Source organism: Salmo salar, chromosome ssa11 (genome assembly GCF_905237065.1).
Source record: "Salmo salar chromosome ssa11, Ssal_v3.1, whole genome shotgun sequence".
Taxonomy (NCBI): domain Eukaryota; kingdom Metazoa; phylum Chordata; class Actinopteri; order Salmoniformes; family Salmonidae; genus Salmo; species Salmo salar.
The window spans coordinates 25197045-25224816 of NC_059452.1; the positions used below are offsets into that span (position 1 = coordinate 25197045).

General features: G+C 41.8%; 2 protein-coding genes and 3 non-coding genes across 15 annotated transcripts in view; all 5 read left to right on the forward strand.

Annotated features, from left to right (window-relative positions):
• The first annotated feature begins 356 nt into the window (after window positions 1–356).
• Window positions 357–7839, forward strand: rps13 (ribosomal protein S13). The gene is made up of 6 exons (NM_001139592.1): window positions 357–386; window positions 1781–1829; window positions 2103–2181; window positions 2613–2782; window positions 7209–7309; window positions 7772–7839. The coding sequence occupies exons 1-6, from the start codon at window positions 364–366 to the stop codon at window positions 7803–7805; spliced, it is 456 nt and encodes a 151-aa protein (NP_001133064.1). The 5' UTR covers window positions 357–363; the 3' UTR covers window positions 7806–7839.
• On the forward strand, window positions 2260–2391 carry LOC123725314 (small nucleolar RNA SNORA68). Its single transcript, XR_006757812.1, has one exon. It is a non-coding gene; the product is annotated as a small nucleolar RNA SNORA68 (small nucleolar RNA).
• LOC123725292 (small nucleolar RNA SNORA73 family) lies at window positions 6888–7110 on the forward strand. Its single transcript, XR_006757790.1, has one exon. It is a non-coding gene; the product is annotated as a small nucleolar RNA SNORA73 family (small nucleolar RNA).
• On the forward strand, window positions 7414–7541 carry LOC123725270 (small nucleolar RNA SNORA19). The gene has a single exon (XR_006757771.1). It is a non-coding gene; the product is annotated as a small nucleolar RNA SNORA19 (small nucleolar RNA).
• Window positions 7840–18854: 11015 nt separating the features above from the next.
• LOC106562332 (pleckstrin homology domain-containing family A member 7) overlaps window positions 18855–27772 on the forward strand; it is a 184183-nt gene continuing 175265 nt past the window's right edge. For 7 of the 11 annotated variants that reach the window (XM_045689235.1, XM_045689233.1, XM_045689236.1 and 4 more), the window contains exons 1-3: window positions 18858–19314; window positions 19424–19500; window positions 19614–19671. In XM_045689235.1, coding sequence (XP_045545191.1) covers window positions 19232–19314; window positions 19424–19500; window positions 19614–19671 — 218 coding nt within the window. In that variant the 5' untranslated portion in view covers window positions 18858–19231. Of the gene's footprint in view, window positions 19315–19423; window positions 19501–19613; window positions 19672–27772 lie in introns of all 11 variants that reach the window. The other 4 variants (XM_045689231.1, XM_045689232.1, XM_045689234.1 and 1 more) reach the window with 2 other exon arrangements.

The following is a 27772-nucleotide window of genomic DNA, read 5'->3' on the forward strand; positions in this document are numbered from 1 at the left end:
TTTTCGTCTAACCCTAATGTAGCGTATCTGATTCAGCTAGTTAGGGTCTCGTTGAACAGGTAATTAATAGAATAAGGTGTGTTTTAGGGTAGGACTGAAAACCCACAAGATGGTAGATCTCCAGGAAGAGGGTTGGGCAGCCCTGATTTAAACCATCTGATGATATTTTACGTTTCATAACATAAAAGTAATCCATGCCGTGGTCGATATGAAACACAATTTAAATGAGTCCTACCATAGACTGTAAAAAGATCACCCATACAAGAAATAATCTTTCTTCAGGACACGTCACTTCCGATTCAAAGCTTTACTTCCGAAAAGCCGCACATTTTCTCCCTCTTTCTTTTCGCTTAGAACGCCATCATGGGTCGCATGCACGCTCCTGGGTAAGCATGTGTTTCATTCGGAAATAATAAGCATATTGGTTTTTGTTATTCGTAGCAGGACCACTTTACATTACCTCGTCAACCCCAACATATTTTTTTTGTGGACACATTTGGTTAAATGTCCACTATAATGATTTCTAGCTAGCTGTCTAACAACTAGCGTCCTGCCGCAACCGACACAGTGACATGATGGCCGCGCACACACTCCTGCCATTTTAGCCGACGGCTTAGTCATTGAAATAATTATATGGGTTTTTAGTCGCATATGCGCGCACATTGGAACGGTAACAATGCATCCCCTCGATCAAGTTTGTATTTAGTCTTCCATGAAGTCGGCCTAAATCTGAACATTATTTGCTCATTCCAGTGCTAATGTTAGCGTAGTGTAGGCTAGTTAGCCATAACTTCTACCTAATGCTAGGTAGGTACACTACATGACAAAGTATGTGGACACTTGCTCGTTGAACATCTCATTCCAAAATCATGGTCATTAATATGAAGTTGCCCCCCCCTCTTTGCTATAACAGCCTCCACTCTTCTGGGAAGGCTTTCCACTAGATGTTGGTACATTGCTGCGGTGACTTGCTTTCATTCAGCCACGAGCATTAATGAGGTCGGGCACTGATGTTGGGCTATTAGTCCTGGCTCGCAGTCGGCGTTACAATTCATCCCAAAGGTGTTAGATGAAGTTGCGGTCAGGTCTATGCAGGCCAGCCAATCAAGTTATTCTACACACCTCGACAAAACATTTCTGTATGGACCTCGCTTTGTGCAAGGCAGCATTGTCATGCTGAAACAGTGAAGGGCCTTCCCAAACTGTTTTAAATGTTTACATTTATTTACCCTTTTTTTTAAACTAGGGTAGTCAGTTTAGAACAAATTATTTACAATGATGGCCTACACCGGCCAAACCCAGACGCTGGGCCATGTGCGCTGCCCTATGGGACTCCCAAACACGGCCAGTTGTGTACAGCCACAATGTTCAGCACAGAATGTAATTGTATGCTTTAGCATTAAGATTTCCCTTCATTGGAACTAAGGAGCCTAGCCATAACCAGTGACCATTATTCCTCCGTACAATGCTTTCGGACAGGTAGAAGTCTCCTGGCATCTGCCAAACCCAGATTTGTCCATCAGACTGCCAGTTGGTGAAGTGATTCATCACTCGAGAGAATGCGTTTCTACTGCTTCAGTCCAATGGAGGGGTGCTTTTTAAAAAGGCCAAATCCACTAATTTGAAGGGATGTCCACATACTTTTGTGTGTATATATAGTGTAGCTAGTTAAAGTACTACACTAGCTAGCTAGTTGAAATGCATTATCTCAAGTCAAGGCGTGGCTATTTGTCATGATTTAACTAGCTACTGACTTATAGCTACTTTCCTTCTGTTTCAGCAAGGGCCTGTCCCAGTCTGCACTTCCCTACAGGCGCAGTGTGCCCACCGTAAGTATGTAGTTGGTCATTAAACTTTTAGATGGTCAACTGGCATCTTGCTATCTGTTTGTAAAATACGTTCATGAATCTAGTCAACCTAGTAATGTGGCTACATGGTTTGCCATTATCATTGATACAACTTTCACTGGAATGCACATGTCATATTGCTGAGTCTAGCTAAATACCGAACTTAAACTACAAACGATCACTCCTGTGAATAGAAGGCTCAGTGGACAAAGGGGACATCATTAGTCTCTCAACCTCTGAAATGTTGTTCTACAGTGGCTGAAGGTTACATCTGATGACGTCAAAGAGCAGATCTTCAAGCTTGCCAAGAAGGGTCTTTCTCCCTCTCAGATCGGTAAGGACCTTGTTAATTTGTATGCTGTCCAGCCCTTTCCATAAGATTGCCACATTATGAACTGAGAAGACAATGACTTATGCACCCTAACCCAAAGGCCATATCAAATGAATGGTATGATTTTGTCAGGTGTGCTAAAATCAACATGTACCTTGTCGCCTTTCCCTGAAGCTGCTGTGCCATTGAAAGTGAATTCAAGGTTCAACAATATTATTCCAGATTATTTACTGTCTTAGTCCTATGCATATTGTTACTCACATTCTTTTCCTCGCCATCTGTTTAGAACAAAAATAGAAAGGATTGTTCTGTCTATTTTTTTACAACCAAACCATTTCGAGTTTGGCTGACCCCCACACAAAGTACAAACCACAGAGGGGAAGCTACCAGGATACGTAAGTTAGGAAAGGCTGATACTACTGCTCTCTTTCCAGGTGTGATCCTTAGGGACTCTCATGGTGTTGCCCAGGTGCGCTTCGTCACTGGAAACAAGATCCTGAGGATCCTCAAGTCCAAGGGCCTGGCCCCTGACCTGCCTGAGGATCTGTACCACCTCATCAAGAAGGCTGTCGCTATAAGGAAGCATCTGGAGAGGAACAGAAAGGTAACGGCCTCTAGATTTCTGTCTCCAGTTAACTTCCAGGGAGGGAAAAGACTTAACCTGTTTGGGGAAGGTGTACCGCTAGCGGGACACCTCGTCAACATCCGGTGAAATTGCAGAGCGCCAAATTCAAATTAAATTACTATAAATATTTAACTTTCATGAAATCACAAGTGTAATACATCAAAATAAAGCTTAACTTGTTGTTAACCTGTTGGGGCTACAGGTTAGCAATGAACCCCGAGTCGGGTTTGCTAACAAGGCTGGAAATTCAAAACATCAAAAATCTAATAATTTCAATTTCTCAAACAATCAACTATTTTACACAATTTAAATGATAAACATCTCCTTAATCTAACCACATTGTTCGATTTTCAAAGAGGCTTTACGGCAAAAGCATAAAGTTAGATTATGTTAGGACAGTACATAGCCACAAAAGTACAAACATCCATTTTCAATTCAAGGTCAGGCGTCACCAAAAGCAGAAACCAGCTAGAATTATGCACTAACTTTTGTCAATCTCCATCAGATGACACTCCTAGGACATTATGTTATACAATACATGCATTTTTTGTTCCATCAAGTTCATATTTATATCCAAAAAAGCATTTTACAGTAGCGTGAAATTCAGATTTTTTCTTCTCTGAAATGCTTCCGTGAACATAACAAAATTACTATTCGAAAACATTGGTAAATTATAATATTGTCATTCAAAGAATAATATATCATCTCGTAATTGCTACCGAATGGCCAGATCTCAAAATAACTTTACTGGGAAATCACATTTTGCAATAAACGGGGTGCTATGCTAAGAACAACAGGCTATGCTATACAGTTAGCATCATCTAAAATCGATAATAACATTGTAAATATCCCCTTACCTTTGATTATCTCCATCAGAAGGCAGGCATCCCAGGTCCGGAAGGCATCCCAGGTCCGGAACAAATGTGGTTTCTTTTGACAAAGTTCATAATTTATGTCCAAATAACACCAAGTACTTAGCGTTCATTATGTTCCCACAAAACGTGGTGGTGGGAGTGTAAAATCACGCCGAAAAGCTAAAAAAACCTAGTAAATAATCTATTTACGTCCGTTCAAACATGTCAAATGTTGTTTAGCATTAATCTTTTGGTCCATTTTTAACGTTAAACATCAGTAATATTTTCACACAACCTATCCTATGTCTAGATAAACAATGATGAAAACTCACGCTTCTCAGATTTATGCGCAGGCGCAAAAAAATAAAGTGATGACATGTCAACTTCCTTGGATTCTAATTTGCTCTCTGTTTATCATAGACGCTTCAAACAACTTTATAAAGATCGTTGACATCTAGTGGAAGCCGTAGGTGTTGCGAAATGAATCCTTTCTCACTATGGTATCTATAAAACAATGACACTAAATAGTACAGTCACAAAATTCACTTTTTTTAATCTATTTTTCAAAGGTTTTTGCCTGCAATATGAGTTTTGTTATACTTACAGACACCATTCAAACTGTTTTAGAAAATTCTGAGTTTTCTATCCGAATGTGTTAATAATATGCATATCCTAGTTTCTGAGTTGGTGTAGGAGGCAGTTAAAAATGGGCACATATTTTTTTCAAAATGTCTCAATACTGCCCCCGAGCCCCAACAGGTTAATCCAGCCACCTTGTCAGATTTCAAAAAGGCTTTAAGGCAAAAGCAAGCCATGTGATTATCTGAGGACAGCGCCCAGCACACAAAACATTAGTTACAGCCAAGTAGATTAGTCACAAAAGTCAGAAATGGCAATAAAATGAATCACTTACCTTTGATCTTCATATGGTTGCACGCACAAGACTCCATGTTACACCATGAATGGTCAGTCCCTCTTTATGTCCAAAACCTCTTTGTTGGCGCGTTTTGTTCACTAATCCATTGGCTCAAATGCGGTCAAAACAGGCAGACAAAATCCAAATTGTACGAGTAAAGTTGGTAGAAACATGACAAACGATGTTTATAATCAATCCTCAGGTTGTTTTTAGCCTAAATAATCGATAATACACTGCTCAAAAAAATAAAGGGAACACTAAAATAACACATCCTAGATCTGAATGAATGAAATAATCTTATTAAATACTTTTTTCTTTACATAGTTGAATGTGCTGACAACAAAATCACACAAATAATCAATGGAAATCCAATTTATCAACCCATGGAGGTCTGGATTTGGAGTCACACTCAAAATTAAAGTGGAAAACCACACTACAGGCTGATCCAACTTTGATGTAATGGCCTTAAAACAAGTCAAAATGAGGCTCAGTAGTGTGTGTGGCCTCCACGTGCCTGTATGACCTCCCTACAAGGCCAGGGCATGCTCCTGATGAGGTGGCGGATTGTCTCCTGAGGGATCTCCTCCCAGACCTGGACTAAAGCATCCGCCAACTCCTGGACAGTCTGTGGTGCAACGTGGCGTTGGTGGATGGAGCGAGACATGATGTGCTCAATTGGATTCAGGTCTGGGGAACGGGCGGGCCAGTCCATAGCATCAATGCCTTCCTCTTGCAGGAACTGCTGACACACTCCAGCCACATGGGGTCTAGCATTGTCTTCCATTAGGAGGAACCCAGGGCCAACCGCACCAGCATATGGTCTCACAAGGGGTCTGAGGATCTCATCTCGGTACCTAATGGCATTCAGGCTACCTCTGGCGTGCACATGGAGGGCTGTGCGGCCCCCCCAAAGAAATGCCACCCCACACCATGACTGACCCACCGCCAAACCGGTCATGCTGGAGGATGTTGCAGGCAGCAGAACGTTCTCCACGGCGTCTCCAGACTCTGTCACTCTTGTCACGTGCTCAGTGTGAACCTGCTTTCATCTGTGAAGAGCACAGGGCGCCAGTGGCGAATTTGCCAATCTTGGTGTTCTCTGGCAAATGCCAAACGTCCTGCACGGTGTTGGGCTTTAAGCACAACCCCCACCTGTGGATGTCGGGCCCTCATACCACCCTCATGGAGTCTGTTTCTGACCGTTTGAGCAGACACATGCACATTTGTGGCCTGCTGGAGGTCATTTTGCAGGGCTCTGGCAGTGCTCCTCCTGCTCCTCCTTGCACAAAGGCGGAGGTAGCGGTCCTGCTGCTGGGTTGTTGCCCTCCTACGGCCTCCTCCACGTCTCCTGATGTACTGGCCTGTCTCCTGGTAGCGCCTCCATGCTCTGGACACTACGCTGACACACAGCAAACCTTCTTGCCACAACTCGCATTGATGTGACATCCTGGATGAGCTGCACTACCTGAGCTACTTGTGTGGGTTGTAGACTCCGTCTCATGCTACCACTAGAGTGAAAGCACCGCCAGCATTCAAAAGTGACCAAAACATCAGCCAGGAAGCATAGGAACTGAGAAGTGGTCTGTGGTCACCACCTGCAGAACCACTCCTTTATTGGGGGTGTCTTGCTAATTGCCTATAATTTCCACCTGTTGTCTATTCCATTTGCACAAGAGTATGTGAAATTTATTGTCAGTGTTGCTTCCTAAGTGGACAGTTTGATTTCACAGAAGTGTGATTGACTTGGAGTTACATTGTGTTGTTTAAGTGTTAATTTTTTTGAACAGTATATTTCAACCGGACAATAGCGTCGTCAATATAAAAGGAAGAAGCGTGCTCTCGGTCGTGCGCAGAAAACAGTTCTGGGGACTTAGTGGTCATTCTCCCTCATTTTTCAGAATAAAAGCCTGAAACAATGTCTAAAGACTGTTCACAACTAGTGGAAGCCATAGGGAATGGAATCTGGGTCCTATCCCTTTAAATTGTGGATAGGCTTTCATTGGAAAAACACCCATTTCAAAATAATGCCACTTCCTGGATGGATTTTCCTCTGGTTTGCCTGCCATATCAGTTCTGTTATACTCAGACATTATTTTAACAGTTTTGTATACTTTACAGTTTTCTATCCAAATCTACCAATTGTATGTATATCCTAGCTTCTGGGCCTGAGTAGCAGGCAGTGTACTTTGGGCACGCTTTTTATCCAAAATTCCAAATGCTTGCCCCCTATCCTAAAAAAGTTAAACTACCAGCATCATAATGTTTGAAAATCCAACTAAATTGTGCCTTGCTGTAAAAATGTATTGATTGATGCTCAATGTGGACAGCCGGTGAGGTTGCTCTTGCATGGCTCCGTCCAAGTGGCTTATGGGAGCGTAGCACTGTACAGTGCCATGATGTACAGTCCCGTTCCACAACATTGTACAGCAAGCCTGTTCCCAGCCTTTGGGCTGGTGGGGACGGCGTCCTGCATATTCCTACGTCTTCCCAGAGCCTCTGGGCCATGACTGGGCAGGCAAACCATGTAGTGCACAAGTTAACTCAATTGTAATACCTGCATTTACCATTGACCGTTTGAGGTTTTTGACTATGTCGAAGGGCTGTTTAACTATAGCTTCTTTTTTTTTTCTTGCAGGACAAGGATGCCAAGTTCCGTCTGATTCTCACTGAAAGCAGAATCCACAGATTGGCCCGTTACTACAAGACCAAGAGAGTTCTTGCTCCCAACTGGAAGTAGTACGTATTACCTCTTCACTGCTTTATTGACTTTTGGGAGAGCAAGCCAGCATGAAGGCATAGTACCTACTCAATTAATATTTTCAGTTTGTTAGTTCACTAAATGGCACACTTCATTGTCCTGTTCTTCCCTTCTAAGAGCTGAGATATTTCTTATGTGCTAGATAAACCTTGGAGGTAAATTAGCAGAGTGGCTGTTCTGTGCCAACCTGCCAGTCCCCTTCATACATCTCCCTGCCACTCAGTGGTTCTAGTTCATTCTTACCAACTGCCAGAGGCATTACCTAAACTGGTTAATTAGCAGTCTCGAGCAGGCTGAGAATATATACTAACAAATGTTGACTGGTTGATCATCAACCATACGACTGCTTCTATTGTTAGTTGTTAAAATTGGTGACGTTCAACTTTTTAGTTGATTACAGTACTTTACATTACTAATCCCTTTTCCCTCTTGATCCACAGCGAATCCTCTACTGCTTCTGCTCTGGTGGCATAAGTCATTTTCACAAATAAAGATCCATTTGGAAGGATCTTGTCTGCTGTGTTTTTGTTTCAAAGAGGTGGTTGAGTTCTATAAAGGGTGGCGAAAGTACACATGATAGTTCTTATAGTGAAAAATATAAACATCTAAAGTGTTGGTTTCTTGATTCATGAGCTGAAATAAGAGCCCAGAAATGTTCCATAGGCACAAAATGCTAAATTCTCAATTTTGTGCTCACATTTTTTTTAACATGCCTGTTAACATTTCTCCTTTGCAAGACAATCCATCCACCTGAAAGGTGTGACATATCAAGAAGCTGATTAAACATGATTACACAGGTGCACCTTGTGCTGGGGACAAAAGGACCTAATAAATGTGCAGTTTTGTCAATATAATGCCACAGATGTCTGAACTTGAGGGAGTGTACAACTGGCATGCTTACTGCAGGAATGTTCAATAGAGCTGGTGTGAGAATGTTAATTTCTCTACAATGAGCCAACTCTGGTTTAGAGATTTTGGCAGTACAACTAACCAGCCTCACGTCAGGCCACATGTAAGCACGCTAGGCCAGGAATTTGACATCTGGCTGCTTAATGTGTGGGATTGTCTGGGGCGGGTGCAGAAGAGTATTTCTCTACTAAAACCCTCTTGTGGGAAGAAACTCATTCTGATTGGCTAGAGTTGGCTCAAGTGGGTGGGGCCATGCCCCTGCCTGGGCATGTGAAATTCATAGATTAGGGCCTAATGAATTTCAATTGACTTATTTCCTATGTACTACCTCTGAGATCTTTTGAATTGTTGCAATTATTTTTGTTGTGTGGTTGGAAAAATCGCCAGAGAAAGTAAAATGCCTTATTGCATAAATGGCTAACCATCTGTATTGATTTAATTAAACTTTTCCTTAGTATTTCAAAGTAATTTGAATTATATAAACCCTTAAGTGTAGATTCATTGTTACCTTGTTAAATGTGATCTATATAATTGGATGGAGAGGCTCTGGTTCCTAGGCAACCTGGTGCAGTGGTGTGCACTGCTGTGCTCTCCAGGCTTCCTTCCACCTCTGACTCGCAGCAGGGGGAAAAAAAGGTGGAGACGTGATCTAACACTGGGCCTCCACATGCAATCAATGAGAAACCTTTGTGCTGTGGCATTTAGAGGCTAAATTAATGTATTGATGGTTTAATGATGGAGAAATGCTACTGTGTTGAAGTGTTAAGTCAATGTACAATTTTACCACAAGAGAGCAGCATTTAACTGTTAAATTACCCTGACTGAACCAAAGGTATGCCTTTAAAGGCTAAATGCCTGAACTTACTCCTTTTGATGGTACATGTTTGTGAAGCGGTTGAATTCAGCAGGCATGTTTTTGCACATGAAACTGGTACGTTTATCATGGGATGGTGGTTCTGATATTAAGTAAAAGTTGCTGATCCACCACAGGCCACAAAGACTACTCTTCATCACTAGCAGTCTCGTAAACCCACAATCCTTAAGACTGCTAGGAAGCAGGAGTCTGCTTAATGGAGCCTAACCTCTCACCCAGCAGTCCTGCTCACTTGGCACATCTGGGGAGACCGAGTGCAGGACCTGGAAGCTGTACTTACTCTTCATCCAGATGGAACCATACACCTGCCAGAAGATGATTCACTTCAACATCACCAACTTCTATTCTATGTCCTGAGTCATCTTCCCCCTGAAGTATTATTCATATGATTAGACTAGTCTCTGCTTATGTGACTTCAAAAGATATTCATCTTTAATTTGTCATTAATCATTGTAAGTATTTGATAGCCTCTGGTTTAGATGTCTACATTTTGGCTGTCAGTAATCAAAGAAAACATTGTCTAAAATCATTTTACCAATATGGTTCCTAAAGTTCCTTGAAAGCAGGAGCCTATAAATAGAAGCATTATTAAGGGGTGAGCTGTTCTGTGATCTTTTTTTTCTGGAGATTTAACATGCATTACTGAGCCTAGCTTTATTCTGCTAAAAGAAGGTGGTAATGAAGGTGTCACACGTTGTATTGATTTTGTATCAGTATATCTTGGTGTATCAGTATATCTTGGTGTATCAGTATCTGTGTTGGACAGGGGCATGGTTTTAGTGCCTGAGGAGTGAAATGCCATCTTGGTGTGGTATATCAGATTGCCTGTAAGATCTTTATTGCATTTGCTGCATAGCCCCTTCAGCTAGCACTGATTCAGCCGGAGCTGCTGCCTCCTAGGAGAGGACGATAACATTGAGTCACCTTGCTGCATTGTGAGCCTCTGGCAGTGGAGAGGCAGGAATCAGCAGCAGCGCCTATACTGCAGAGCTGCGCAGGACTGTGCATCACTACCGTGTGTATTAGAGGGAGAAAGAGAATAGTGGAGAAAGGTTGACTGGGGACTGCAGTGTTATGTCCTCCTCTGCCCCAGGGTTCATGGTTTGGAGTTTTTCTCTGTCTGAAATGCTTTCGGTGAATGCACACCACCCCAGTATAGACGACTTAGTGCAGTGCAGCGACTGATCCCAGTTAAAATGCTCATGTTTTTCCCCCCTCAGACTGCTACTTGCAGATACAGTTTTTCAGAGTTTGTGGTGTGTCTCCAGGACTGAGTTGCTGCAGAGGGATTCAGTGGAATGAGAAAGGCAGATTGTCAGAAGAGTTGTCCAAGGACTCTATAACTGTGGTCCCATGGGATCAGAGAGCTGTCAACCTCTCATCGCTGGCCCTCTCCCTCAGCAGCCTTGCTTTGAATGCCTAATGCAGCGTTTATGTGCTAGAGGGAAGTAGGAAACTCAGAAATATCCAACTTGCTAACTGGTTGTAGTTATACACGTTCCACATGCAAATGGACATTTCAGAGTTTCCTTGTTCTGACTAGCATGTGAACGCGGTATAACATCACTACTCTGAGAGTTCCTGTCACTCATCAGCAACAATAAGTTATTCTTTATGTTCCATTGACATTTACAAAATATAATTTCAAATGGTTATTTGTGTGTGTTATACTGAGAAAGAAAAAAAAACAGCTTGATATTTGGCTCACTTAACTTCACCTATTGTTTGCAGAGTCAACAATGAAGACAGATCACCACCACTACGGAAACACAACCTCAATATGCCAGCCTCCATCATTTTCTTCAACTTCTGGCTTAGTTTGTTTTAATTTAAAATTGTATTTAAAATGTACTTAACTAGGCAAGTCAGTTATGAACAAATTCTTATTTACAATGACGGCCTGGCAAATGGCCTCCTGCGGGGACGGGCTGGGATTAAAGATAAAAATATAGGACAAAACACATCACGACAGGAGAGACACCACAACACTACATAAAGAGAGACCTAAGACAACAACATTGCATGGCAGCAACACACAACATGACAACAACATGGTAGCAGCACAACATGGTAGCAGCGCAAAACATAGCATAAACATTATCGGCCACAGACAACAGCACAAAGGCAAGAAGGTAGAGACAACAATACATCTCTCAAAGCAGTGATCATCAAGGCAGGTTTTCAAAAAGAGCTCATTTGATGTATATATTTGTAATCAAATGGGTTTGGAGAAGAAGCGTGTTTGATTTCACACCATCATTCCAGAGGAACAGTACATCAAACCAATGGGGGACAGGCCAGAAAAGCCTCCTCCATAGGGATTCAGTGATCAAATATTTATATTGCAGTGGGGTGTTTGATGCTTTCTGCTCCCTGGGAGTGTACTCTGGGTTGTTTTAGTCCAGGAAGGAAGGAGATTGATAACCTTTACCTAACAGGAAGCCCACGAGGATATGGAGAGTTATTTGTCTTCTTTTAGTCGTTTTAAAAATGTATTGGACCAGGAAACTGTGTTCAGTAAGAACATTTTTAGATAAAACACTGCATTGGTAGTACTAATTTTTATTTAACCTTTATTTAACTAGGCAAGTCAGTGAAGAACAAATTCTTATTTACAATGACAGCCTAGGAACAATGGGTTAACTGCCTTGTTCAGGGCAGAATGACATATTTTTACCTTGTCAGCTCAGGAATTCCATCTAGCAACCTTTCGGTTACTGGCCCAACGCTCTAACCACTAGGCTACCTGCCACCCCATATATATTGAGATGTAATCCACTCATTCTGAATCATGAGGAATACGTGTATTCAAATGGCTATAGTAAAAATAAAGGTTGTCATAAAGACATTGGAGAGAGGCCAGACATTATATGTTGATGTCTTCCTTTTTTGATGTCCAGTGATACAGCTCTTTTCCCTCTTTACTTAGAGATGTAGCCTGCTGTGTACTCTGTACTGTGACTTTGAGCATTGCTTCACACACCCCAAGTTAAATGTATGGGAAGCATCAGGAAATTGGGCAGGTCTGCTTGATGCAGTGTAAGCATTATTGTAATGTGTCATGGTTGGGAAGGCTCTCTGTCCTTAAGGCCTGCAGCTGCATTGAGAGAGACGTGAAGCTGATAGATCCACAGCTAAACCAGCTTTGTGTGTACATGCCACACACACTGCCACACACACTATCACACACTGTCACACACACACACACACACACACACACACACACACAGAGAGTTGGATTGTAGATTCATCATGAATTCACTTACTGCCATTTAACATATTGTCAGCCATAGCACACAATAAAGCTGGCTATTTATAGCCTTTCTCTGATGACAACAATGGCCTTCTGAGCAGTTGCTTCTTTTTTTGTGAACTTGCCCTGCTCTTGAGAGAAGTCCTGCCATGTCAGTGTATTTTTGTTATTGGGAACTCTCTCACTCAGAGAAACCTGATAGCAGCTGGACCTGGGGTGTGAGGACTATGAGGACCATGTAAGGCATGGGATAATAGTCCCATTACAGCACAGCCAGATGCATATTTTAGGACATTTCTGTCAGTATCCAATTTTGACAGTGCAGCTTCAGGCAATATTTACCATTAAAGAAATACAGATTTACATAGCCTATACTGATGTAGATGTAATTTGATTAATATTTTGTTGTTGAGAATCTTTCTGTAACCTCTTTCAACATCTATCCAACATATTAGCCCAACACATGATATGTTTCTGAAATCCTCAAGATGTTTCCATAGCAATGGGAGGTAAGGGTGCTGAGGGTGCTGTAGCACCCCCTGATGATTCAAAATTATTACAATTTTAATTAAATTTTAAAAAATGAGTGGAGAAAAATAATTGTCACTGATCTTTCCGTGTGCATCGTGGGGTGAGCTCCTGTTTGAAGCTCACCCCACAATTAAGTGATATGATTCTGATCATGTGATTTCTCTATAGGCTTGCACATTTTGGGGAATATTCAGAGGTGAAAACCTTCCGTGGGAATTAACGGGAATTAATATTAATACCATTTAAATGTAGATGTTTTTTTTTGCATTGGATATATTTACCATACCATATGGAGACATAAACCTTTTACCTTATCATAAGTAGACATAATTGTATATGATTAAATCCTTCCAATAGAAATAAAAAAACGATTTAGTTATGAATCAAACTTTAATTAAATGAGTTAACTCTTCACATGGGATGATTTCACTGAACAACAAAAGAAAGGGAATATTGAATGATCCCCAATGATCCATCGCATCTCCCAAAAACGTTTTCAACATGCATCTGTAAAATGATAGTCGAGAAACTAAAGCTTTGGTTGTCGTCCTCTCAGGCTTCCATGTCTTCTCCCTGGACCTCCTCAATGTCCACCTCTTGAACATCAGACTCTGAGGCCTCATCTTCACTGTCACTTTCCAACCTTTTTGAGGATAGCTCGTTGTCAGGCTCAAAAAGCCTCAAATTTGCCCAGAAGGCCACCAATTTTTCAACCTTTGTATTGGTCAGCGTGCTTTGGTGTGTGTGTTCCCAAACAAGGAACAATTGCGCTCCGAGGCGGCTGATGTTGGTAGGATTTGGAGGATGATGGAGGAAACAGGGGAAAGAGCCTCAGATCCACAAAGTCCCTTCCACCAGGTGGCTGATGAGATATATTGGCACGTCTGCCATATTGCCTCTCCATTCCAAAGCCCTTGCTTGGAAGTGTACTTCGCCAGACTGCCAAGAAACTTGCCCTCACCCAGGCCAAGGTGGCGAGACACGGTAGTGATGACACCATAGGCCTTGTTGATCTCTGCACCAAACAGAATGCTCTTGCCAGCATACTTGGGGTCCAACATGTACACTGCGGCGTGTATGGGGTTCAGGCAGAAGTCTTCACGCTTTTTGATGCATTTCAGAACTGCAGTTTCCTCTGCTTGGATCAACAGTGAAGTGAGCAGGGCAGTATGGATTTCTTCTCTTACATCTGCAAGCAGAGTCTGAACATCGGAGAGGATGGCACTGTCTCCCTCAATCCGTGCAATGGCTACTGCTATAGCTTTCAGGAGTTTCGGGCTGCTTACCACTCTCTCCCAAAATACATCATCCAGGAGGATCCTCTTGATGGAGCTGTCCATTTCAGCAGACTATGATATGGCCATTTATTGGAGAGACTCCTTGCCCTCCAAGAGACTGTCAAACATGATGACAGCACCACCCCAACGGGTGTTGCTGGGCAGCTTCAATGTGGTGCTCTTATTCTTCTCACTTTGCTTGGTGAGGTAGATTGCTGCTATAACTTTATGACCCTTCACATACCTAACCATTTCCTTGGCTCTCTAGTAGAGTTTATCCATTGTTTTCAGTGCCATGATGTCCTTGAGGAGCAGATTCAATGCATTGGCAGCACAACCAAATACCTTCTGTGGTCCAAGGTAATTGATGACTGTCTTCAGCTCATCTGCAATGTAGAGACTGATGTGTCTGTGCTCTTGTAGAATACTGGTTGAGGAGTGGAGATGATGTAGTTAATTATTCCTTGCCCACGAACATTCAACCACCCATCAGAGATGATTGCCATACAGTCTGCTTTCCCTATGATTTGCTTGACCTTCACTTGAACTCTGTTGAACTCTGCATCCAGCAAATTAGTAGATAAAGCATGTCTGGTTGGAGGGGTGTATGCTGGGTGAAGAACATTCAGAAATCTCTTCCAATACACATTGCCTGTGAGCATCAGAGGTGAACCAGTTGCATACACAGCTCGAGCAAGACATTCATCAGCATTTCTCTGACCATGTTCCTCCATTGAGTAAAAAAAAACCTTGATTCCAGGAGGACCATGAGCTGTTGCTATCGATAAGGTGTCGGATTCATCATTTTCACCTCGAATAGAGGTAGAAAGACTTTTGTCAGAGGATGTTTGTTGTGAGCGCTGAGGGAACTTTATGCACTTGGCCAGATGATTCTGCATCTTTGTTGCATTCTTCACATATGATTTGTCACAGTATTTGCAAATGTACACAGCTTTTCCTTCTACATTAGCTGCAGTGAAATGTCTCCACACATCAGATAGTGCCCGTGGCATTTTCCTGTAAAGATTAGAAAGAAATTAGTAAAAAAAAAAATCCATGTACAGATAAATAGTTAAGGAGTTAGATTAAACAACTCCTTTGTAAGATAAATGTTTTAAAATGAAACATGTATGGAAACAGGTGAACTAACACTTCAGTTAGCAGGCTCAAGCAAGCTAAAACCCACATGGTAGCAAAAACTAACTAGCTGAAATTGTTAACAAGTTAGAAATGATTTAAACACACTTTGCTGTAGGCTACTATTTACTAGTTAACAAAAAATAATGTATGTCGTATAAAATATATTCACCCCATCCAGTACTGTAATCAAAACTTACCAGAAAGCATGTAGTCCTAGGCTCAGACAGTGTAGTAGTGTGGGCTCAATAGCATCTCATTAGTGTGCAAGATCATGAGAATCAGCTGTACATGTGATGGAAGAATGCACTGCGCATGCAGAGGGTTGCAATTCCATTGAATTGGGGATAGTTTAACCAATCTATGCCACAAGACCTAGAATTGCCTTATGTGTATCCCACAAAAAGTTAACTTTTTTGATGAATTTAAGCAAAATTCCCCAAATTCCAGGGCTTAACTTCCCATGGAAAATTTCCAGAAAAATTCCAGAAATTTACCAGAAAGTTTCTGACCCTTTGCAACCCTATTTCTCTGCAAAGGCTTAGTAACAATAGTTTTGATTTTCTCTTCTCAGACCAAGGAATAAACGCATCAGGATTAAGCTGTCCCAGTTTATATGATGTCCCACGCATTACGAATTCACCCTATTTAAGTTTAAAATGCTTCTAAAGTTTGTCATTTCCACTTTGATATTTCAGACTTGATTTGTCCTAACGAAAAATGTATGAACCCCTACAAAAATGTCCATAAATTATAATCCACATAATTCACATTTCCTGCTGTATGTAGCAAACTGGCTCAAATTAAGATCCTACATCTGTACATTTAATCTGTTATATAGAGAGACTCATTTTGCCGACCAGGTTGAATAGTTTATTATGTGCTATGTATTTTGCACCACACTAGAATGAAACACAATCTTATCATGTGTCCTGTGTTACAAATTAACAACACAAACTTTGTATAAGTTATAATGCCCTAGCTGTATTTATGGCCAATTTATACGTACATATGCCGCGTTCACGTGCTGGTTGTAACTAGGAAACTCGGAAATGTACTACTTGCTAACTGGTTGAAAGCGGTACGCAGAAGCATCATACCCATCAGATTTGTCCTGTTGTTTCTCTGTAGTTGCCATCTAGCAATTTTATGAAGTTGGCTTTAGCTAGCCCAGATAGGTTCCCAATCTCCCAACCCTGTAACTAGCTACCAAGAAGCCATTTCAGGCTATCAAGTTAGAGATTGTCTAACTATCTTAGCTGGCATGTCTGCTGGCAAGGTTGGTAGACTTTAGAAAAGCAAGCAATAACTGTTCTGAATAAGACTCACATTCCTTTCAATCTTTTACCCAGATTTTAGCAGAGAAGCAAAGAAGCAGGTTTCTTTATTTTTTTTCAGGATGATACAGACAGCTCAAGAGGTATGCATAGATATGCAGAAAAATATACATATTTGACAGATTTAAGTATAATGATTATGGCTCTAAATTGCAGGAAAATGCTGTTTCAGGTGTTTGAAAAACGCTAAATTCTCCAACTTATGGTAGGGGGACCTGGACCACCCCCAAGACTTCCTCACCTACTTTGTGCCTCCTTAGATTTTTGGGGTGCATGACACCCCTGGCGGCAAGTCTATAGCTACAATCAATTAGCAAGTCAGAAATGAGTTTCCTACTTCCAACTACCACGTGAAAGTGGCACAAATGTTCGATAACCTTACAGGTAACTGCCAAAATAAAGGAAACTCTTGAGTAAATGAGGGATACAAAGTATATTGATAGCAATTCTTCCACACATATGTGGTTTCTGAGTTAATTAAGCAACTAACATCCCTTCATGCTTAGGGTCATGTATAAAAATGTTGGCCATTATTTTGGGTACCCATGGTTGGAAGAAGAGATCTCAGTGACTTTGAAAAAGTTTACATAAGTATTCAGACCTTTTACTCAGTACTTTGTTGAAGCACCTTTGGCAGCGATTACAGCCTTGAGTCTTCTTGGGTATGACGCTACAAGTTTGGCACACCTGTATTTGGGGAGTTTCTCCCATTTGTCTCTGCAGATCCTCTCCAGCTCTGTCAGGTTCTATTGGGAGCTTTGCTGCACAGCTATTTTCAGCTATCTCCAGAAATGTTCGATCGGGTTCAAGTCTGGGCTCTAGCTGGGCCACTCAAGGACATTCAGAGACTTGTCCCAAGCCACTCCTGCCTTGTCTTGGCTGTGTACTTAGGGTTGTTGTCATGTTGGAAGGTGAACCGTTGCCCCAGTCGGTGGTCCTGAGCACTCTGGAGAAGGTTTTCATCAAGCATCTCTCTGTACTTTGCTCTGTTCAACTTTCCCTCGATCCTGACTAGTCTCCCAGTCCCTGCCGCTAAAAAACATTCCCACAGCATAATGCTGCCACCACCATGCTTCACCGTAGCGATGGTGCCAGGTTTCCTCCAGACGTGAAGCTTGGCATTCAGGCAAAAGAGTTCAATCTTGGTTTCAGTAGACCAGAGAATCTTGTTTTTCATGGTCTTTAGGTGCCTTTTGGCAAACTCCAAGTGGGCTGTCATGTGCCTTTTACTAAGGAGTGGCTTCCGTCTGGCGACTCTACCATAAAGGCCTGATTGGTGGAGTGCTGCAAAGATGGTTGTCCTTCTGGAAGGTTCTCCCACCTCCACAGGGCGGCCAGCTCTAGGAAGAGCCTTGGTGGTTCCAAACTTCTTCCATTTAAGAATGATGGAGGCCATTGTGTACTTGGGGACCTTCAATGCTGCAGACATTTTTTGGTACCCTTCCCCAGATCTGTCTTGACACAATCCTGTCTCGGAGCTCTACGGACAATTCCTTTTGACCTCATGGCTTGGTTTTTGCTCTGACATGCACTGTCAACTGTGGGACCTTATATAGACAGGTGTGTTGCTTTCCAAATCATGTCCAATCAATTGCATTTTGCACTGGTGGATTCCAATCAAGTTGTAGAAACATCTCAAGGTTTGTCAATGGAAACAGGATGCACCTGAGCTCAATTTCGAGTATCATAGCAAATGGTATGAACACTTATGTAAATAAGATATTTATGTTTTAAATTCTTAATAAATGAGCAAAAATAAACGTTTTTTGCTTTGTCATTATGGAATATTGTGTGTAGATTTATGAGGGGAAAAATAATTTCATCATTTTTAGAATAAGGCTGTAACGTAACAAATTGTGGGAAAAAATCAAGTGGTGTGAATACTGTATGGGAGATTATGGACCAGGGCTTCCCCCACCATCAACAAAACACTAAATAATGGAATGACGCATCCCTCCAATAGAGATCCAGACACATCTATGCCAAGGTGCATTGAAGCCGTTCTGGCGGCTCGTGGTGGCCCAACGCCCTATTAAGACACTATATGTTGGTGTTGTCTTTATTTTGCCAGCTACCTGTATGTTCCACAGGTCATAGGCTTAAAGTCTATCTTAGATTAATCAGGAAACGCTATATCATTTGTAGTTTAGGCTACTGTAGGTGACGTCATTATTGCAGGAAAAATCATTCAGTTGAGTTTTGAAATTTACGTGTGATGGACTATTGTTTAGGAATGTTAATCTTCTCAAATAACAGGGCGTTAATGCTGAAATATTTTCAACGCATTCCTTATGTGTAATTACTGTAGCTGCACCCTTGTGATGCATAACAATACTGCGCTTGATTGAACTGAATTGGAGAACCATGTTTTGATTGATTCAACCACAGCCAACCACGCACGCTTTGGTATGTCTACCCTCCTTTTCGTCGGCTAAAAGTGGCACAAAGACGCGCTGGCTTTAGGACTTTTTACAAGTTTGGTCTTCCCCTTTAAAAGTCTACAGCCCTAGCGGTGATCATTGGTCTGAAAACTCTGCGGAGGGGAGAAGAGAATGAAATAGCTTGAACAAGAAGCCGGGATCATGGCGGCACCGCTCGGGCGGGACACTCTACCTGACCACTGGTCCTATGGAGTTTATCGAGATGGCAGGGTCTTCTTCATCAAGTGAGCATGCACTGTGATGTTTTAACTTTAAGTTTTACTGATGAAACGGGTTAATTACGCAGTTATTCACGTTATCCTCGTCCAGTAACAGGTGTCTTGTTTCTTTCAGTGATAAAACTCACAGCACTACTTGGCTCCATCCCCGTACGGGTGAACCTGTCAACTCTGGACACATGATACGATCAGGTACGCGCAGGAATTAATAATACGATATTTCATGACTGCTGTGCACATTGTGCTTTAGCCTACCGCATCTAGATATGTATAGATTCACGCAGCCCATTGTATTAATGTTTTAGATTTACCACTGGGATGGGAAGAAGGATTCTCGGACGAGGGGGCCAGCTACTTCATTAAGTGAGTGCAGCTTTATGTTGTTAATGTATGGGATGTGCGTGACTCCAATAACGTCCGATTCGAGCTCAAATAGCTCATAGCTGTAGGAGTATTGTTGTGTCGGTAGCACGCTTGAAGGCATGCAGTCTTTTAAATGCATCAATTGCAGCGGGTTGAGCAATGATGACGTTGCAATGCAAACCATCACTTTCTTTCTCATGGTTACACATAAAAATACCCCAGGTGTTCATGGATACAATGTTGCACTAGGACACAACGCACTGGTTTGTTGATTTGATTGATAATTTCTGAATGTCACAGAGTAGCCTATTGCTCCTGACTAGCCCCATATTTATTTATTTACTAGGCAAGTCAGTTAAGAACAAAATCTTATTTTCAATGACAGCCTACCGGGGAACAGTGGGTTAACTGCCTTGTTCAGGGGCAGAACGACAGATTTGTACTTTGTCAGCTCGGGGATTCGATCTTGCTACCATCCGGTTATTAGGCCAACGTTCTAACCACTAGGCTACCCACTGGACCACTATTTGGCTACAGGCTAAACGAAAGCAAATGCTGTATAGCATAGCCTACTACCTCATGCAAATGTTTACTCAGGGATTTCTGCTATGTTAGGCTATTCAGGCTTTATATGATACGGTATCTTGCAATGTCATTGTCAACAGTGGCGGTCACAGCCGTTTAAGACTTTTTTTTCATGAGCATGGCCTTATTTTATTACAGCAAATTAGATGACTGTCATTCATATTCCATTCACCCAGTTCAATGTAACAGCAATAGGTTTAGGCTACAACATGATACTCAAATTTAGCCTATGAATGAAAGTTTACAACAGGTGCACACAGGTCAAGAGACAAATTTGAGGTGACAGACAGTGACATTCAATACAGCCTTGCACACTCTTGCCTGTTGATATAGGGTGTAATCATTAGTCCAACAGTTGCAAACTAGAGTTTCTATTGGACAAATTCAGGTATGTTTATCCCTGTTTTGTTCAGTTTGCTTCCGTTTAAGATTTTTTTTTCAACAGAATAGGTGGAATGAATACACCCCTGACCATGTGTAAACACAGTTCACTTTCATAGCAGCCACATTGTAATCATTCTAGCATCTATGCGCTCTCCTCTCACCTCTTCTCTTTGCTTCTGGACTTCAATGCACAGCACATCAAGCCAAACCGCTACACACAGCAACATCGTTGTCACATATTAGCTAAAGTAATGTCATAGTCAGCATAGCTAATAGAACTAACACGTTAGTAAACCCACTACAATAATACAGTAACGTTACAGTGTACAGTCAGTAAGCAGTTACACCGGCGGGCCCCGCTGGAATTAAATTAGTAAAACCAAAAGCTTACCTTGTTCCATGTGTTGGAAAGTCATAGCCAGGTAGCTAACATAGCATCCCTCTGTTTGAGCAGGGTGTTCCAGTAGGCTAAACTAGCTAGCTGTATTTGCTAGCTAAGTAACGTTAAGTGAAACTGAAAGTGAAAAAATATTAAAATGACAATCTCTCTCTATTTCTCTCTTGCTTCTCTTTCATTTTGGAATAAGTTATTTTATTCAAAACTGTTCAACTACTGTCTTTCTCTCTCTTTGAGTCAACTACTCACCACATTTTATGCACTGCAGTTCTAGCTAGCTGTGGCCTATGCTTTCAATACTAGATTAATTATCTGATCCTTTGATTGGGTGGACAACATGTCAGATCATGCTGCAAGAGCTCTAATAGGTTGGAGGACATCCTTCGGAAGTTGTCATAATTACTGTGTAAGTCTATGGAAGGGAGTGAGAACCATGAGCCTCCTAGGTTTTGTATTGAAGTCAATGTACCCAGAGGAGGACGGAAGCTAGCTGTAGCTACAGCATGGTTCTACTGTAGACCTTCTTTGCAAAATAGTGTGTTTATTTGGTGACATGATTATATTTAGTATAACTTTTTTAATGTTTTACCATTTTAATTTTTATGAAATTCACTGAGGAGGATGGTCCTCCCCTTTTTCCTCTGAGGAGCCTTCACCGATTGCCAACCACTAATTGTATTTTTCAGGACCATTTTATTATGATTTATTAAGAAATGTATCTATAGTTTGTAAAATCATAGACTGCTGTCTTTACACTTTTAGCCTAACGTATGCATCAGTAGCCTATGCTTACTTTAGGTTTCAGACAGAAATTACACAGGCCTATTATAAACCAGCACCTTGAAATGCATTTCCTGTTATTTCGACAGAACTCCCCAAAGGTGAGATGAATGAAAATATGATTGTCTTTCACCAACGTAACCTAATCCTATATTGTTTGGAGTAAGGTCATGTTTGCTTATCTTCTGTATCTGTAGCTAGATAATATCCTACATTCTTTCTATTTAGAGCATCTGTGTTTGAGGAAGAGAGAGGACTGAACACATACATGATGCTGCTTTACGACACACACACACACACACACACACACACACACACACACACACACACACACACACACACACACACACACACACACACACACACACACACACACACACACACACACACACACACACACACACACACACACACACACACACACACACACTGATGTGATGTGATGTAATTTCCCATCTGTCCCACGGATACGCCTGCATGGAGTGTTTGAACATGTATGGTTCAGTTTTGCATCACAATATATTGTGATTTGATTACTGACATCACAATAGATTGACAGGCTATATTGATGCTCTGTTGAAGTTCTCATGCCAATTAACTCTTGCTTTCTGCCCACATAATTTAGAAAATAAAGGGAAATGCCAAGCAGGACTGAAAGAAATCTATTGAAATTCAGCTCACACCCTCCAATACGCAAGACCTCTACTCTCTCCATTAGCTGTGTGTTTGTGTGTGTGGCTGGGGAAGGGGCAGGAGAGGGGCTAATGTGTCTGTGACCATATGGTGACAGAGATGTATAGCATGATTACAGTCTGTAGGGAGCGAGAACAGGATCCCCAAAGTCACACTTTCTCTTTCCACAAAATGATTATGGCTCCCAAAAACCAATCCACCATATCTACCAGAGCATTCTGTCAGTCTTTGCCTTTCTTTTGGCTACTACCAGGCTGTGCTATGTTTGTAGAAGTAACATTAAACCACTCTCTCTACAGAATTGTATGTGTTTACCCAGACACTCAGTAGAGAGCCATTTGCATTATCTAGCTGGGTATTTCCTTCTGCAGTGTTTCACATCATGTTTGTTGATGGGAATCAATTCTGTAGGCTGTGGCTGCCAGTATGTAGCAGATGGGTCCCTGGAAAAGGGAGAAACACACAGAGCAGATAACAGACCACTCTGAAAACCAACTGATAAATTAAGTTAACAATGACAACTGACAAGTCTACTTTTCCTAGCCACGTGCTTCTACATCTGCATTGCTTGCTGTTTGGGGTTTTAGGCTGGGTTTCTGTATAGCACTTTGTGACATCTGCTGATGTAAAAATACATTTGATTGATTGATACTGTAAAGCAAGTGTAGACATAGAGAATGCATGAGCAGTGGTCCCTCATTGTGAACCAATGGAAGGAGGACTCCTCCCACCATTGGTGGTTTCTGGTGGGTAGCAACTCATTCACAGAGTTACTAAACCCAGAGGCGCAACATCACGGGACTTCCGGGAACACTTGTGAAACAGACCAAACAGACCAGGCCGGGGTTTGAGAAGTCAATGAGATCAGTGAACAATTCTTCCTTAGTTGTTAATTTTCTCAAAATCTAGCAGCAAAACCTAGATTGGAGCCAATGTCATCAGTAGTTAGACAAATTGACACAGCAAAGGAGTGGCTTTGATTTGACCGCCTGCACATTCAGAGTTTGGCGCAAAATGACTGTTAGACCCGATGACGTTTTTCTACGCATGAGCTTAGCTAGACAATTTCTATTGGAGAAGCAGTTTTAGCCTTCATATTGTACTGTCTTTGAATCAGTGTTTTCCATTAGCACCGGCTGTCAGCTTATTAGCCGGTTACAGACTCATTTTCAGCCGGCTACATTTCCCACTTCATTTTAACTAGGCTACTTTTCATTTAACAGTTTCAATTCGCTAGTCCGTCGAGCCCTCTCCTGCTAGTATGAACGATATGCATCTTCTAGCGATCTATTGATAGGATAGGTGCCTGTCAGTCAGAAAGCAAGCAATAATGGGGAAGCGTAGCAGAGAGGAAGAGGCGAAGGGAGAGGTTTCACTGTCACCAAAATCTGTCCAAAACAAGCCCAATGCATGTCTGTGGGCTTATTTTGGACCTAAGCTTGTCGCCTGTCTTCCCACCTTTGGGACAACTACTCCCATTGTTAGGGTGGAGACATGAGCATCTCCTCATATACAGATCTCTGGTTGCGGTCTAATTTCTTTCAGAGAGGAGAGAGCATGATGCTTGTGAATTTGCAAGTATTCTGACCCCTTTCCCTTTTCCAAATTTTGTTACGTTATAGCCTTATTCTAAAATTGATAAAATTATTTATTTCCTTCATCAATCTACACACAATACCCCATAAAGACAAATCAAAAACAGGTTTTTAGAAATGTTTGCAAATGTATAAAAACCAAAAAACAGATACCTTATTTACATAAGTATTCAGACTCTTAGTTATGAGACTCAAAATTTAGCTCAGGTGCATCCTGTTTCCATTGATCATCCTTTTGATGTTTCTGCAACTTGATTGGAGTCCACCTGTGGTAAATTCAAATGATTGGACTTGATTTGGAAAGGCACATACCTGTCTATATAACGTCCCACAGTTGACAGTGCATGTCAGAGCAAAAACCAAGCCATGAGGTCGAAGGAATTGTCCGTAGAGCTCCGAGACAGGATTGTGTCGAGGCACAGATCTGGGGAAGGGTTCGAAAAATTGTTTGCAGCATTGAAGGTCCCCAAGAACACAGTGGCCTCCATCATTCTTAAATGGAAGAAGTTTGGAACCACCTAGACTCTTCCTAGAGTTGGCCGCCCGGCCAAACTGAGCAATCGGGGGAGAAGGGCCTTGGTCAGGGAGGTGACCAAGAACCCGATGGTCACTCCGACAGAGTTCCAGAGTTCCCCTTTGGTGATGGGAGAACCTTCCAGAAGGACTACCATCTCTGCAGCACTCCACCAATCAGGCCTTTATGGTAGAGCGGCCAGACGGAAGCCACACCTCAGTAAAAGGCAAATGACAGCCCGCTTGGAGTTTGCCAAAAGGCACCTTAAGGACTCTCAGACCATGATGAAACCAAGATTGAACTTCACGTCTGGAGGAAACCTGGCACCATCCCTATGGTGAAGCATGGTGGTGATAGTATCATGCTGTGGGTATGTTTTTCAGCGGCAGGGACTGGGAGACAAGTCAGGATCAAGGCAAAGATGAACAGAGCAAAGTACAGAGAGATCCTTGATGAAATCTTGCTCCTGAGCGTTCAGGACCACAGACTGGGACGAAGGTTCACCTTCCAACAGGACAATGACCCTAAACACACAGCCAAGACAATGCAAGAGTGGCTTCGGAAAACAAATCTCTGAATGTCCTTGAGTGGCCCAGCCAGAGCCCGGACTTGAACCCGATCAAACATCTCTGGAGAGACCTGAAAATAGCTGTACAGCAATGCTCCCCATCCAACTTGACAGAGCTTGAGAAGATCTGCGTTATGAGAGAAACTCTCCAAATACCAGTGTGCCAAGCTTACCCCTGTGTGTGTACATTGCGTGAGTCTAGCCATTAGCGAAGATGTTAATGAAAACAGTCTTCTGGTAGATGGAAAGGCTTTCCCAAAAAACATTAAATGTTAACTACAAAGTAGCATATTCTTACCTGGCAGAATGATATCATAATTATTTTCATCGATCCAATGGGTATTTGTTTTGCAAACTCATCACGTTTGCTACAAACACAGCTAAACATAAACCTCTTACTAGGTGCACACTTTAATTAAAGGGTAATTACACCCCAAAATCTGAATGTCTCAGTTTTTTCCCAGACCTCAAAAGTGGTCTCCGGATGTGGTTTAAACATTGTTGTGGATTTTGAACTCCAATTAATTTATTTTAATAAAAAAGTGTGATTTTGAGAGCGAAAACCTAAAACTGTGAAAAACCAAAACCTGGACAAACAACCTTTAATTTATTTACTCTATTTTTGTTTGAATAAAATGTATATTTTGAAGAACATTATTATGGCATATATTGCAGTAAAACTGTAAATAAGACTTAAATCTCAAGAGACATGTTAAATGTTTAAAAAGGTTTAATGTTTTCTGACTTAGAAAATAGTCCTGATCATCTAGGCCTAGTCCTAGACTGTCACGTCTGCACCCGCTCCGCCTCTCTGGCTCTCGAAGCCGCCAAGCTGCTCATCATTACGCACATCTGTCACCATCGTTACACGCACCAGCGCTTCATCGGACTCACCTGGACTGCATAATTTCATTGATTGCCTCTGCTATATCTGTCACTTCCTCAGTTTCATCCCCGTGTCTGCATTGATATTTTTTTGTTTCTCTTGTCCGCACCCTGTTTTTGCTTTGTTTCATGTCTATTTATTATTAAATCCTCACCTTGTACTTGCCTCCCGTCTCCCAGCGTTTGTCGTCTCAAGACCGTTACATAGACCTAGACAATATCCAAAACAACTAACAATACACTGAATTCATACGTTTTCAGTCATTTCAATTGTAAAGTCATGTCTTTCTACACAATACCACAAATCATTTTTACAATCTGGGAGGTAAATTCAATAAAGTATTCAATAGTTTTCCTGTGTATTTCAAGTGGAATCATGTAACAGAGGCCACAAAAATAGAGCTCTTTCGGCAAAAAATGTTGAGCGTCTGGCTGGCTACTTTTTCTATTTGTCTGGCTACTCTATGTACTTTTGGAAAACACTGGAAACTCTGTCCACAGTCATGCCCCTTTTAGTTTGCCTCACTTGCCCCAGTCAGAGAGCCTGCCATAAAGTGCTTTGTACTGCTATGGTTGTATTCTTGTTTGTGTGAATAGTTTGTTGAATGTAGGAAATGATTGGGAGCAAACAAAGTCTGTTCCAAGCGGCACACAGCACAAACATGAGCCTCAGTATTACACGATTGTGTTAATATTGTTAATATCTCCTGACTCAAAGCAGTTGTAATAACTAATTAATAACTCATTGATAACTAATGAAAGTGTTCTGTGGTTGCAGACAGATGCTTTCTAGTGCTTAGCAACACTGGTGTGGATGGGTGGATGCCCATTCAAGTCTGGTGTGTTCCTCAGTAGTCTCAGACAGACTCAGTCTGGTGGGACCGTGGGAGTATAGCTGATTCAGCACAACACGCACCAACCTGTGTGCAATGCACTGATATCCATGTCCTCCCACCTGCCAACTAAACAGCCCAGTGCAAGATCATATCATAGATTGAGATTGTCTGTGCTGCTGTCTTGCTCCCTATGTTGCATTGGAATTGTGTTGCTCTGAGATGGAGGACTCGTAACACAGACAATGCAACGGACCTTATGTAAACACTATAGAAATGACTGAGGCAGGAAGCTGGCATTCAGACATGTGAGTTTTTAAAAGGGCAAAGAAAATGATTGCAGAAATTTGTTATAGCTGACACTTTGATTGTGTGCTGCATGAAGGGAGTCATTGTGCCCGTCTCTCTGGCCTCTGAGGAAAGAGAACAACAGGCCAACCCGGAGATGTATGATGGCCCAAATGTCAGCCTGGCTGTAAAATCAATTGGTTATTTGTTGCTGAAATGACTTGATGGAAGCAAGGATCCTGTTTTGGTCTTCTTCTCTGGCTCTAGCTGGACATTGTGTCTTTGTCATTGTGCTGTTTTAACATTGGTGGGTTAGGTAACAGCAGATTTCTGAGAACCAAACAGACGACAGGGACAGGCCAAGTCACGACTGTCCTACAACCCTCTTCTCACATTAGAATTCCCATAAAGTATGGCTGTGGTTTCAACACAATTCAAACTGGACACACTCTTCCCAAGTTCAGAACAGAAAAAGTGTTCTCTTTGTTCCACTCTACTGCTACTTTACCTAAGGTTAATCAAATCACTTAGTTGCTGCAGTGTAGTTGCATGTAATTACACCAGGTCCGGAACTGTAGA

What these genes read in the sequence shown, in the direction of transcription:
- rps13 (NM_001139592.1), top strand. Translation starts at nt 364, where the DNA reads ATGGGTCGCATGCACGCTCCTGG. An exon ending in TCTTTCTCCCTCTCAGATCG is followed by an intron (nt 2,182 to 2,612) that starts GTAAGGACCTTG and finishes CTCTCTTTCCAG; the next exon opens with GTGTGATCCTTAGGGACTCT. An exon ending in ATCTGGAGAGGAACAGAAAG is followed by an intron (nt 2,783 to 7,208) that starts GTAACGGCCTCT and finishes TTTTTCTTGCAG; the next exon opens with GACAAGGATGCCAAGTTCCG.